Source organism: Haliotis rubra, unplaced genomic scaffold, assembly GCF_003918875.1.
Source record: "Haliotis rubra isolate DU_JTF1 unplaced genomic scaffold, ASM391887v1 Scf1245, whole genome shotgun sequence".
NCBI classification, from domain to species: domain Eukaryota; kingdom Metazoa; phylum Mollusca; class Gastropoda; order Lepetellida; family Haliotidae; genus Haliotis; species Haliotis rubra.
This window is the reverse complement of record NW_025765165.1, coordinates 139280-154764: the sequence shown is the minus strand read 5'-3', so window position 1 is coordinate 154764 and position 15485 is coordinate 139280. Positions and strand designations below refer to the sequence as shown.

Below are 15485 nucleotides of genomic sequence, written 5' to 3'. Positions count from 1 at the left end.
AATAACATTAGTTGAGACATATCTGTATTGAATATCTTCTTGTTGCAAATAGTTTATCATTTTCAGTGAGATGGAGAGAAATTGTATCAGGATAGTAGTATATAGACCTTCAGCTAGCAACAAACAAGGACAGTATTCGTGCTGCAGTAAACCACACCAAGATGTAGCCACCTGCAGTATATTCCTCAACTCTACTACAAACATAGTATTGATCTTTTAAACAACCAAGATTAGTACAATACATTTACTTGTTTGCAATAAGCATCAGTAGTGAGTTTGTGTCTGTTTCCATGAATGCAGTAAATCAATGTTATTGTCCTACAGTATCAGATCTAACTGATGACGGTCTCCCATTGCCATGGATGGTACTGTGGAATAAGGAGAAATGATAACAAATATTTCTCAGTTAAACACAGATGGTACTGTGGAATAAGGAGAAATGATAACAAATACTAGACAGATGGTACTGTGGAATAAGGAGAAATGATAACAAATACTACACAGATGGTACTGTGGAATAAGGATAAATGATAACAAATACTTCTCAGTTAAACACAGATGGTACTGTGAAATAAGAAGAAATGATAACAAATACTTCTCAGTTAAACACAGATGGTATTGTGGAATAAGGAGAAATGATAACAAATACTACACAGATGGTACTGTGGAATAAGGATAAATGATAACAATTACTTCTCAGTTAAACACAGATGGTACTGTGGAAAAAGGAGAAATGATAACAAATACTTCTCAGTTAAACACAGATGGTACTGTGGAATAAGGAGAAATGATAACAAATACTACACAGATGGTACTGTGGAATAAGGATAAATGATAACAATTACTTCTCAGTTAAACACAGATGGTACTGTGGAAAAAGGAGAAATGATAACAAATACTTCTCAGTTAAACACAAATGGTACTGTGGAATAAGGAGAAATGATAACAAATACTTCTCAGTTAAACACAGATGGTACTGTGGAATAAGGAGAAATGATAACAAATACTTCTCAGTTAAACACAGATGGTACTGTGGAATAAGGAGAAATGATAACAAATACTTCTCAGTTAAACACAGATGGTACTGTGGAATAAGGAGAAATGATAACAAATACTTCTCAATAAGGATAAACAATTACACAGACAGGTGGTACTGTGGAATAAGGAGAAATGATAACAAATACTTCTCAGTTAAACACAGATGGTACTGTGGAATAAGGAGAAATGATAACAAATACTTCTCAGTTAAACACAGATGGTACTGTGGAATAAGGAGAAATGATAACAAATACTTCTCAGTTAAACACAGATGGTACTGTGGAATAAGGAGAAATGATAACAAATACTTCTCAGTTAAACACAGATGGTACTGTGGAATAAGGAGAAATGATAACAAATACTTCTCAGTTAAACACAGATGGTACTGTGGAATAAGGAGAAATGATAACAAATACTTCTCAGTTAAACACAGATGGTACTGTGGAATAAGGAGAAATGATAACAAATACTTTAAACTCAGTTAAACACAGATGGTACTGTGGAATAAGGAGAAATGATAACAAATACTTCTCAGTTAAACACAGATGGTACTGTGGAATAAGGAGAAATGATAACAAATACTTCTCAGTTAAACACAGATGGTACTGTGGAATAAGGAGTAACAATTACTTCTCAGTTAAACACAGATGGTACTGTGAATAAGGAGAAATGGAATAAGGAGAAATGATAACAAATACTTCTCAGTTAAACACAGATGGTACTGTGGAATAAGGAGAAATGATAACAAATACTTCTCAGTTAAACACAGATGGTACTGTGGAATAAGGAGAAATGATAACAAATACTTCTCAGTTAAACACAGATGGTACTGTGGAATAAGGATAAAATCTAACAAATTAAACTCAGTTAAACACAGATGGTACTGTGGAATAAGGAGAAATGATAACAAATACTTCAGTTAAACACAGATGGTACTTGGAATAAGGAGAAATGATAACAAATACTTCTCAGTTAAACACAGATGGTACTGTGGAATAAGGAGAAATGATAACAAATACTTCTTAAAACAAACACAGATGGTACAGTGGAATAAACACATGATGGAATACTGTGGAATAAGGAGAAATGATAACAAATACTTCTCAGTTAAACACAATGGTACTGTGGAATAAGGAGAAATGATAACAAATGACTTCTCAGTTAAACACAGATGGTACTGTGGAATAAGGAGAAATGATAACAAATACTACACAGATGGTACCAGGAATAAGGAGAAATGATACTTCTCAGTTAAACACAGATGGTACTGTGGAATAAGGAGAAATGATAACAAATACTTCTCAGTTAAACACAGATGGTACTGTGGAATAAGGAGAAATGATAACAAATACTTCTCAGTTAAACACAGATGGTACTGTGGAATAAGGAGAAATGATAACAAATACTTGGTACTCAGTTAACAACACAGATGGTACTGTGGAATAAGGAGAAATGATAACAAATACTTCTCAGTTAAACACAGATGGTACTGTGGAATAAGGAGAAATGATAACAAATACTACACAGATGGTACTGTGGAATAAGGAGAAATGATAACAAATACTTCTCAGTTAAACACAGATGGTACTGTGGAATAAGGAGAAATGATAACAAATACTTCTCAGTTAAACACAGATGGTACTGTGGAATAAGGAGAAATGATAACAAATACTTCTCAGTTAAACACAGATGGTACTGTGGAATAAGGAGAAATGATAACAAATACTTCTCAGTTAAACACAGATGGTACTGTGGAATAAGGAGAAATGATAACAACACTTCTCAGTTAAAACACAGGTGGTATAAGGAGAAATGATAACAAATACTTCTCAGTTAAACACAGATGCTACTGTGGAATAAGGAGAAATGATAACAAATACTTCTCAGTTAAACACAGATGGTACTGTGGAATAAGGAGAAATGATAACAAATACTTCTCAGTTAAACACAGATGGTACATAATTGTACATGCAGACCTTGGGCCCTCAGCCCCTCTGGTCTCCACCCCGTCATGATTCATCTTACCCACGAGGCTCCACCCACACACTGACACACATACTGTGGTGGCGTTCATCCCCGCAACTCACCAGATGTCCAGGTGGAACCGATCGGTGTGGACACAATCCAAGTCACTGTTAAGGAAAATTGAAAATGTTTGTCAACTTTTCAAATTTACATTGATAACAACATCTAACACTAACAGATGAAAGAACAGCTGACTTCTTAAACTAACACATAATGAACAGCTGACTTCTAACAGATAAAAGAACAGCTGACTTCTAACACTAACAGATAAATTGTTATGTTACCGTTGATACTGTCGGACATATGGGCCCCTGAGAGGGGCATCCAAAACATAGTGACCCTAAATACATTCTCGATATACAAAGTTTGAAAAGCTTCCGTTTTATTTTGAAGGAATCAGTAGCAAAGCCATATCTTAAATTTCACATATGTGGTTAATGTGGTAAATGAGATATTAATCATCACAACATCTTGGGGCATAATATTTCTGAAAAAATCGCAGAAAATGAAAAATGATCTGTCATTTGGTACCTCTTGGATAATGGTATGCCATCAGATAATATGTAGAAACATAAAACATAATAGCAGCTGCATTTGTATCATTTTCTTTGATTAGACAATGCCATTTAGAAAGTGGTCAAATGTAACATATGTTATATTTGGGATTACACTTTCTTAGTAAAGTACAGATTCTAGTACTTTTGACATCCTCAGCGTCAGGCACGTAATCACCAGCACACAAAGTTCACCGCCTAACCCACTCAGTCACCGCGGCTTCCACAAAAATGGAAGTCGGACAACTGGTAGTCCAGATTGTGGACTTGTGTACCCCTCTGATAAGTGTAAACTGGCTCCCACGGCCGAAAGCTGTACTTTACTAAGAAAGTGTAATCCCAAATATAACATATGTTACATTTGACCACTTTCTAAATGGCATTGTGCATTCTTATCTTTTGGCTGAGGAAGCCATGTAGAGTGTACCTGGTCGCACAAAAGCATAAAACTTGTGAACATGCATCTGTTTAATGCATACACCTCAACATGGCAAGGAGAGAAGGGACTGAGATGCATGCAGCTGGCATGTCAAGGCTATCAGGCTTGGTTACTGCCACTCCGTCATTAGTGGACAGAAACAGTCACAAGCCAGGAAGACCACTCCAACAGAAGATAGCAAACTGGCCCATTATGTGAGGCTTGAACCCATCACGACAAGCACTCGTTTGGAGCAACTCTGGGTGCCAACAGATGTTTGTCAACCAAGACCATCTTGTGAGGGAAGTCCTGAAGGGTCATCAGGCATCCAACTCTTTCTCAGGAACATCAGAACATCAATGGAATCTTTGGACCTTGAGACAGATCCATTGGTCAGACAAAAGAATGTTCCTGTGTCATGGTTGTACAAATGTTTTGAGATGCATTAAAACTGCTTTCATACCGAGGAACATTCATCCTACTGTTCCCTTTGGTGGAGGCTCAGTTACGGTGAGGGTATGTGTCTCCCATCAAGGCAGCTACCCGCCCCATATTGATGGACAGCACCACAAGGCCACATCATTCACGTGTTGTGGGAGAGTTCCTGTGGAATAATGCCATTGAGACTCTCCCTTGGCCTGCAAGGATGAACCCCATCCAGCACATCTGGGACATTCTTGGTCTTTGTATGTAGGCAAGGGTTCCTCCGATACAAAATGCTCGTGAACTGGTGGCAGCATTGCATTATGAGTGGCAGGAATTGCCTTGGGAACGTATCCACAGGCTCACTGGTGACATAAGGAGAAGGGTGGAGACTGTCATAAGACTGTCGTGCTTATACTTACATACAGAGCATACAAACTAAATTACTGCCTACATTTTTTGTCAATTACTCAAAAAACTCTTGAGGCATTACTGGTCTCCTAGAAATATGAAAGTTCTATCACTGTTCTAAAACAGGTTGGTGCTTAATTAAATGTGTATAATTGGTCATTTGTTTGATCAAAGTTTTATAACAACAAACTGATTAACAAAAGCCACACCTGTTAACAAGAGACAGAGAGATGGGTGGTGTAACAATTCATTTGACAATATATGGTGGGACCATCATTTGCACTATTGAATTTGTATTGTTGACCTGTCAAACGTGGATGGCAGGTTTGTGGCCAGACATGAGTGTTGCCTTGTTGTACATAATGTCTCAGATGATGATAATTTGTTTCAATGAACATTAAAATATCTGGTAAGTTCACTTTGTGCTTGCACACACTGAATTTTACCAGGTAGTGGTATTGCGTGAAAGTTATTTATGATTGAATAAAAGTGTTCTAATGAGTACCTAATAGCCAAACAAGCACTGTGTGTTGTTCTCATTCAAAAGCATGTGTAAGAAAGGTATGCCTCCAACAAACAAGCAAACACCTAACTTGTGCAAACTGTACACTATGGCCTTCAGCTGATGTCTTCATGAACATGTATTGAAAGATGCACTATTCAGTACTTACAATCTAAACTTTTCATTCCACACAGGGTTGAGAGTGTTGGGTATGACAGCGGTGGTCTGGATGTACTTGGCAGGTACCAGGTCCTTCACAAGCTCTTTGTCCTTCTTCTTGCGGAGGCTGGTTGAGAACTTGCGGAGTCCACGTCGCTCCTTTTCCTTCGTCTTTGTCCCTGACTCCTCATCCGATGAAAACAAGGCAGTTGAATCTCCCTCAGAGGGTTGACCTGGCTGGATGCCCAGCATGCAGTACGGGTCACTGAAACCTGTACCACAGAATTGAGGTCACAGAAATGGTCTACCTAGGGCAGTAGTTACAGAGATGGTCTACTTGGGGCAGGAGTTACAGAGAGGGTTTACCTAGGGCAGCGTCACAGAGGGGGTTTACCTAGTGAAGGAGTCACGGAGAGGTTCTACCTAGGGAGTCACAGAGATGGTCTACCTAGGGCAGGAGTCACAGAGATGGTCTACCTAGGGCAGAAGTCACAGAGAAGGTTTACCTAGGGCAGTAGTCACAGAGATGGTCTACCTACGGCAGTAGTCACAGAGATGGTCTACCTACGGCAGGAGTCACAGAGATGGTCTACCTAGGGCAGAAGTCACAGAGAGGGTTTACCTAAGGCAGTAGTGTCACAGATGGTCTACCTAGGGCAGGAGTCACAGAGAGGGTCTACCACAGCTAGGGCAGTAGTCACAGAGATGGTCTACTTAGGGCAGGAGTCACATAGAGGGTCTACCTAGGGAGTCACAGAGATGGTCTACCTAGGGCAGGAGTCACAGAGATGGTCTACCTAGGGCAGAAGTCACAGAGAGGGTCTACCACAGCTAGGGCAGTAGTAACAGAGGTGGTCTACATAGGGCAGGAGTCACAGAGAGGGTCTACCACACCTAGGGCAGTAGTCACAGAGAGGGTCTACCTAGGGTAGAAAATCACAGAGATGGTCTACCAAGGGCAGACGTAACAGAGAGGGTTTACCGAGGGCAGGAGTCACACAGATGGTCTACCTAGGGCAGAAGTCACAGAGAGGGTTTACCTAAGGCAGTAGTCACACAGATGGTCTACCTAGGGCAGGAGTCACAGAGAGGGTCTACCTACGGCAGTAGTCACAGAGATGGTCTACCTAGGGCAGGAGTCACACAGATGGTCTACCTAGGGCAGGAGTCACAGAGAGGGTTTACCTAAGGCAGTAGTCACACAGATGATCTACCTAGGGCAGGAGTCACACAGATGGTCTACCTAGGGCAGAAGTCACAGAGAGGGTTTACCTAAGGCAGTAGTCACACAGATGGTCTACCTAGGGCAGGAGTCACAGAGAGGGTCTACCTACAGCAGTAGTCACACAGATGGTCTACCTAGGGCAGGAGTCACAGAGAGGGTTTACCTAAGGCAGTAGTCACACAGATGGTCTACCTAGGGCAGGAGTCACAGAGAGGGTCTACCTACGGCAGTAGTCACAGAGATGGTCTACCTAGGGCAGGAGTCACACAGATGGTCTACCTAGGGCAGGAGTCACAGAGAGGGTCTACCTAGGGCAGGAGTCACAGAGATGGTCTACATAGGGCAGAAGTCACAGAGATGGTCTACATAGGGCAGAAGTCACAGAGAGGGTTTACCTAAGGCAGTAGTCACACAGATGGTCTTCCTAGGGCAGGAGTCACAGAGAGGGTCTACCTACGGCAGTAGTCACAGAGATGGTCTACCTAGGGCAGGAGTCACACAGATGGTCTACACAGAGGAGTCACAGAGATGGTCTACCTAGTCTCTACCTAGGGCAGGAGTCACAGAGACCTGGGAGTCTACCTAGGGCAGGAGTCACAGAGATGGTCTACATAGGGCAGAAGTCACAGAGAGGGTTTACCTAAGGCAGTCACAGAGAGGGTTTACCTAGTCAGTAGTCACAGATGGTCTACCTAGGGATGGTCAGGAGTCACACAGAGGGTCTACCTACGGCAGTAGTCACACAGATGGTCTACATAGGGCAGGAGTCACAGAGAGGGTTTACCTAAGGCAGTAGTCACACAGATGGTCTACCTAGGGCAGAAGTCACAGAGAGGGTTTACCTAAGGCAGTAGTCACACAGATGGTCTACCTAGGGCAGGAGTCACAGAGAGGGTCTACCCTACGGCAGTAGTCACAGAGATGGTCTACCTAGGGCAGGAGTCACACAGATGGTCTACCTAGGGCAGGAGTCACAGAGAGGGTTTACCTAAGGCAGTAGTCACACAGATGGTCTACCTAGGGCAGGAGTCACACAGATGGTCTACCTAGGGCAGAAGTCACAGAGAGGGTTTACCTAAGGCAGTAGTCACACAGATGGTCTACCTAGGGCAGGAGTCACAGAGAGGGTCTACCTACGGCAGTAGTCACAGAGATGGTCTACCTAGGGCAGGAGTCACACAGATGGTCTACCTAGGGCGGGAGTCACAGAGAGGGTCTACCTAGGGCAGGAGTCACAGAGATGGTCTACATAGGGCAGAAGTCACAGAGATGGTCTACATAGGGCAGAAGTCACAGAGAGGGTTTACCTAAGGCAGTAGTCACACAGATGGTCTACCTAGGGCAGGAGTCACAGAGAGGGTCTACCTACGGCAGTAGTCACAGAGATGGTCTACCTAGGGCAGGAGTCACACAGATGGTCTACCTAGGGCAGGAGCACAGAGAGGGTCTACCTAGGGCAGGAGTCACAGAGATGGTCTACCTAGGGCAGGAGTCACAGAGATGGTCTACATAGGGCAGAAGTCACAGAGAGGGTTTACCTAAGGCAGTAGTCACACAGATGGTCTACCTAGGGCAGGAGTCACAGAGAGGGTCTACCTACGGCAGTAGTCACAGAGAGGGTCTACATAGGGCAGGAGTCACAGAGAGGGTCTACCACACCTAGGGCAGTAGTCACACAGAGGGTCTACCTAGGGTAGAAAATCACAGAGATGGTCTACCAAGGGCAGACGTAACAGAGAGGGTCTACCTAGGGCAGGAGTCACACAGATGGTCTACCTAGGGCAGAAGTCACAGAGAGGGTTTACCTAGGGCAGTAGTCACACAGATGGTCTACCTAGGGCAGGAGTCACAGAGAGGGTCTACCTACGGCAGTAGTCACAGAGAGGGTATACTTAGGGCAGGAGTCACATAGAGGGTCTACCTAGGGAGTGAAGGAGATGGTCTACCTACGGCAGGAGTCACAGAGATGGTCTACCTAGGGCAGGAGTCACAGAGAGGGTCTACCTACGGCAGGAGTCACAGAGAGGGTTTACCTAGGGCAGGAGTCACAGAGAGGGTCTACCTACGGCAGTAGTCACAGAGATGGTCTACCTAGGGCAGGAGTCACAGAGATGGTCTACCTAGGGCAGAAGTCACAGAGAGGGTTTACCTAAGGCAGTAGTCACACAGATGGTCTACCTAGGGCAGGAGTCACAGAGAGGGTCTACCTCCGGCAGTAGTCACAGAGATGATGGGCTACTTAGGGCAGGAGTCACATAGATGGGTCTACCTAGGGCAGTCACAGAGATGGTCTACCTAGGGCAGGAGTCACAGAGATGGTCTACCTAGGGTCACAGAGAGGTCACAGAGAGGGTCTACTACCACAGCTAGGGCAGTAGTCACAGAGATGGTCTACTTAGGGCAGGAGTCACATAGAGGGTCTACCTAGGGAGTCAAGGAGATGGTCTACCTAGGGCAGGAGTCACAGAGATGGTCTACCTAGGGCAGGAGTCACAGAGATGGTCTACTTAGGGCAGGAGTCACATAGATGGTCTACCTAGGGAGTCAAGGAGATGGTCTACCTAGGGCAGGAGTCACAGAGATGGTCTACCTAGGGCAGGAGTCACAGAGAGGGTCTACCACACCTAGGGCAGTAGTAACAGAGGTGGTCTACATAGGGCAGGAGTCACATAGAGGGTCTACCACACCTAGGGCAGTAGTCACAGAGGTGGTCTACATAGGGCAGGAGTCACACAGAGGGTCTACCTAGGGTAGAAAATCACAGAGATGGTCTACCAAGGGCAGACGTAACAGAGAGGGTTTACCTAGGGCAGGAGTCACACAGATGGTCTACCTAAGGCAGGAGTCACAGAGAAGGTTTACCTAAGGCAGTAGTCACAGAGATGGTCTACCTAGGGCAGGAGTCACAGAGAGGGTCTACCTATGGCAGTAGTCACAGAGAGGGTCTACCTAGGGCAGGAGTCACAGAGATGGTCTACCTAGGGCAGGAGTCACAGAGAGGGTCTACCACAGCTAGGGCAGTAGTCACAGAGATGGTCTACTTAGGGCAGGAGTCACATAGAGGGTCTACCTAGGGAGTCAAGGAGATGGTCTACCTAGGGCAGGAGTCACAGAGATGGTCTACCTAGGGCAGAAGTCACAGAGAGGGTTTACCTAAGGCAGTAGTCACACAGATGGTCTACCTAGGGCAGGAGTCACAGAGAGGGTCTACCACACCTAGGGCAGTAGTCACAGAGGTGGTCTACATAGGGCAGGAGTCACAGAGAGGGTCTACCACACCTAGGGCAGTAGTCACAGAGGTGGTCTACATAGGGCAGGATTCACAGAGAGGGTCTACCTAGGGTAGAAAATCACAGAGATGATCTACCAAGGGCAGACGTAACAGAGAGGGTTTACCTAGGGCAGGAGTAACACAGATGGTCTACCTAGGACAGGAGTCACAGAGAGGGTCTACCACAGCTAGGGCAGTAGTCAAAGAGATGGTCTACATAGGGCAGGAGTCACAGAGAGGGTTTACCACAGCTAGGGCAGTAGTCACACAGATGGTCTACCTAGGGCAGGAGTCACATAGAGGGTCTACCACAGCTAGGGCAGTAGTCACAGAGATGGTCTACCTAGGGCAGGAGTCACAGAGAGGGTCTACCACAGCTAGGGCAGTAGTCACAGAGATGGTCTACCTAGGGCAGGAGTCACAGAGAGGGTCTACCACAGCTAGGGCAGTAGTCAAAGAGATGGTCTACCTAGGGCAGGAGTCACAGAGAAGGTTTACCTAAGGCAGTAGTCACAGAGATGGTCTACCACAGCTAGGGCAGTAGTCACAGAGATGGTCTACCACAGCTAGGGCAGTAGTCACAGAGATGGTCTACCACAGCTAGGGCAGTAGTCACACAGATGGTCTATCTAGGGCAGGAGTCACAGAGAGGGTTTACCACAGCTAGGGCAGTAGTCACACAGATGGTCTACCTAGGGCAGGAGTCACAGAGAGGGTCTACCACAGCTAGGGCAGTAGTCACACAGATGGTCTACCTAGGGCAGGAGTCACACAGATCATCTACCTACGGCAGTAGTTACACAGATGGTCTACCTAGGGCAGGAGTCACAGAGAGGGTCTACCTAGGGCAGGAGTCACAGAGAGGGTCTACCTAGGGCAGGAGTCACACAGAGGGTCTACCTAGGGCAGTAGTCACAGAGATGGTCTACCTTGGGCAGGAGTCAAGGGAGGGTCTACCACACCTAGGGCAGTAGTCACAGATGGTCTACCTAGGGCAGGAGTGACAGAGAGGGTCTACTTAGGGCAGGAGTCACAGATAGGGTTTACCTAGGGCAGGAAAGACAGAGAGGGTCAACCAGTGGTTTAAAACCTTCCATTGTGTGAAGGAATCAGAAGCAAAGCCATATCCAAAATTTCACATATGTGGGTAATGTGGTTAACAGGATATTAGCCATCACAACACATTGGTGTATAATATTTCTGACAAAATTGCAGAAAACAATCTGTCATTTGGTACCTCTTGCATAATGGTATGTCACAAAGAGAGGATCTGTGTATGGCAGTATCAATAGAGAAAAGATCTGCATATGGCAGTATCAATAGAGGGAGGATCTGCATATGGCAAAATTCAGAGAGAGAGGATCTGCATATGGCAGTATCAATAGAGGGGGATCTGCATATGGCAGTATCAATAGAAGGAGAATCTGCATATGGCTGTAGCAATAGAGGGAGGATTTGTATATGGCAGTAGTCAGAGAGAGAGGATCTGCATATGACAGTGTCAGTGAAGGGGGATCTGCATGACAGTAGTCAGAGAGAGGATCTGCATATTGCAGTATCAATAGAGGGGGATCTGCATATGGCAGTATCAATAGAAGGAGAATCTGCATATGGCTGTATCAATAGAGGGAGGATTTGTATATGGCAGTAGTCAGAGAGGGAGGATCTGCATATGGCAGCAGAGAGGGAGAATCTGCATATGGCCGTATCAATAGAGGGAGGATTTGTATATGGCAGTAGTCAGAGAGGGAGGATCTGCATATGGCAGCAGAGAGGGAGGATCTGCATATGGCCATATCAATAGAGGGAGGATCTGCATGTGTCAGTCAGTCTGCATATGACAGTAGTCAGAGGCATATGGCAGTGTCAATAGGGGAGGATCTGCATATGGCAGTATCAATAAAGGGAGGATCTTCATATGGCAGTATCAATAGAGGAGGATCTGCATATGGCATTATCAGTAGAGGAAGGATCTGCATATGGCAGTAGTCAGAAGGAAGATCTGCATATGGCAGTAGTCAATAGGAAGGATCTACATATGGCAGAGGGAGGATCTGCATATCAGACAGGAAGGATCTGCATATGCATATGGCAGTATCAATAGAGGGAGGATCTGCATATGGCAGTATTGAATCTGCATAAGAATATATATGGAGGGATCTGCATATGATCAGATAGAGGGAGGATCTGCATATGGCAGTATCAATAGAGGAGGATCTGCATATGGCAGTATCAATAGAGGGAGGATCTGCATATGACAGTATCAATAGAGGGAGGATCCGCATATGGCAGTATGAGGTGAAATTGGGTTTAACGTCGAGCTAGAATCAATGACTTATCGAGGAGGATCTGCATACTGCCCACAATATAGTGCAATAGAGGGAAGGATCTGCATATACTGACTCGAAGCAGTATCAATAATGAAGGGCAGGGATCCATATTTTAACATATGGCGGGAAGGAAGATCTGCATCAGTATCAATAGAGGAGGATCTGCATATGACAATATCAATAGAGGGAGGATCCGCGATATGGCAGTATCAATAGAAGGAAGATCTGCATATAATAGAGGGAGGATCTATCAATAGAGGGAGGGAGATCTGCATATGGCAGTATCAATAGAGGGAGGAAGATCTGCATATGACAGTATCAATAGAGGGAGGATCTGCATATGACAATATCAATAGAGGGAGGATCTACATATGACAGTAGTCAGGGAGGTTAACTGAGTTAAGGCACCTACCGTCTGCATCTTTGGCCAACAGTCCGTTAGCTTCAATCACAGTCATGTTGAGGATGACAATTGGAGGCTGCAGCACAAGACAAAACTTACAGAACAATATAACACTCGTAAGCCTCACTAAATCCACCCTAATACCTCGGAGTTGGCTACACTGTACATTCACAACAGTATACATTCAAGTTGAACCTCCACAACACTACATTCTAGTTGTCACACAACTGCCAAATGATTGCAAAAGGATGCGCAGGGCCAAAGCTGGGACTCTGATTAACCTTAGCACAATGCTGTTCAACTGTAAATCAGGATATATTCATTATATTGTAACACAGTTTTACAATGTCAGTGTTAAATGGTCTCTCCGTCTATTCCAGTGTCTGACCTTCTCCTCGGTGGCCTTGGCCAGGAGTCGAGCATGGTCTTCTGGCCGCACCCCGAATGCCTCCTGGGCATACTGATAGAGGTCCTGGATGAATGGGGAGTGACAACTGGTGGTGGTGCCGATCTTGTGCTTGATGGTGTATAGAACCTCGATGTAAAGCAGCTCAAACTGAAACCAGGCACACATGCAAGGACATAGGTACGAAGGGTTATTCATGTTAGCACAAACTACCAATCTAATAAAGAAATACCATTGCAAAAGATAATTAAATAAAAAAAAGATTCTTAAGGTTACCAGGAGGCAAAAGAATGATTATTCCAAAGTTAATTCGATAATGTGTGCACAAAGATCACAGTTTTCATACATGAAAGAAAACAAAATTTTTGAATTAGTCAATATTAACATTTGAAAATATACTCATTTTTCTCACAGTAAAATGCTCTATAACAATTTCCAAACATTTTCATATTGTCCAAGATATTTTTATGGATTAAACTTCTTTTATAATTTCTCTCACGACGTTTCGAGACCATTCCAGGTCCCTTAATCAGGTGACTCACCTGATGTTGGGACCTGGAATGGTCTCAAACATCGTGAGAGAAATTAAAAAAGAAGTTTAATCCATAAAAATATCTTGGACATCAATGTACAACTACTAAATGCCACTGAAAGACATCATTTTCATATTGCTTCGAAACAGCTTTTCAAAATATTTTTGTCAAATGTTTTTGTAATGTTTAAAAACTACCGGTATATAAAATGATATTAAATGATTTTAAAATATTACTCAGGAGCATCATGCTACAACATGGGTGAAACTTTTTCACATCATGTTATTTCAATGTTTTTAAAATGCTGCAGGAATGATATGCAAGAACATATTTAATGAAATGTTTGATGTTTTGTGAACATCATCATGTTTTGAAAAATTTTGCCAACCCATACGGTGAGCTGTAACGACTGAAATTTCCTGAGGGAAACTTGTTACAGGGAGAAGAAGGATGCGCACCCCCAACCCCCCTCCCCTCTCTCCTGATCTGCCCATGCACAGACACAACACAACAATTTGTTATGACACTGGTCCAAGATGATACAGTCATCGTCTTCATAGTCATACACTACTGTCACAAACTAAAGTATACAAACATTTTCACGGGTGTGAAAGAGACTCAGTCACACTCAGCTATGCTTGCCCATTTAATTGCTCTTCTAATGTAACATATGTTATATTTGGGATTACACTTTCTTAGTAAAGTACAGATTCTAGTACCTTTTTGAGTTGAGCCCCATCTGGGATTCGAACTCACACCCTCAGAGTCAGGCACCTAATCGCCAGCACACAAAGTCAGACGCCTAGACCGCTCAGCCACCGCGACTTCCACAAAAATGGAAGTCAGACAAGTGGTAGTCCAGATTGCGGACGAATGTGTTTGAGGTTGTGCGAATGCTACAAAAAGAACAGTCAGCTACTGAAGTAAATATTCAGCAGATCCAAGGACAGCAGAGATCCCGTCCGTAGACGTCGCTACCGAATCATCGACTCTAGGATTCGATCCTTGAAGGCCAACCTTCTTGCCGACAGACTAACTGACTTGCATTACACAGACCATGTGTCAGAGTTGCTTCATCTTGGCTGAACATTCAGATTACTTTAGTGCAGATATAAAGGAGTTTTGGCAAGAATAAATAACTGGACTCATCTTTTATATATTTATTACTTATACACCTGCAGAAATCACTTATTTATATAAAACAGACACACAAGTATATATATCCTATACATACAAATATGTAATATGATACATACATGTTGCTACATTGACTAAATATATATATTGTCTACTATATATCACACTCTGTTTGTTAATCTCGAGAACACTGGGAGTGAAGTCACTCATGTAGAACATCGCCTCCCTTTCCCCGGACTGTCCACAAGTATTTCTGACGGATTATTTCTTGTTGTCGACAGTCCGGGTATAAACCGTTTTCACCGAGTTACAAAATCAAACCTACTTTCTACTGGTTGTATAATATGTATTTGATTGATGGCCAATAGAATTTTGCATGACATAGCTTATAACAGAACAATTTCTCTCATGGAAGCGAGGTGGGTGTCAATATAATACTACTTACAATATTATTGTCACTTCGACCACAACCTCGCTTCCGAGGAAGAAATCATTATGTTACAAGTTGTGTCATGCAAAATCCTTTTGGTCATCAATCATATACATATTTTACTACAACTAGTAAGTAGTTTTGATTTTTTAACTTCCATGAAGTGATCTGAACACAAGAAAGATATGTTCCAGCCTTCCACAACGCTCGCTTCGCGCTC

General features: G+C 43.7%; 1 protein-coding gene across 1 annotated transcript in view; it reads right to left on the bottom strand.

Moving 5' to 3' along the window:
- Window positions 1-15485, bottom strand: part of LOC124266296 (BAI1-associated protein 3-like) — a gene marked incomplete at its 3' end in the record, with an annotated part of 222224 nt that overhangs the window by 85377 nt on the left and 121362 nt on the right. The window contains 4 exon segments of the mRNA XM_046701113.1: window positions 3126-3170; window positions 5541-5802; window positions 12769-12835; window positions 13148-13315. Of these exon segments, the coding sequence (XP_046557069.1) occupies window positions 3126-3170; window positions 5541-5802; window positions 12769-12835; window positions 13148-13315 (542 nt within the window).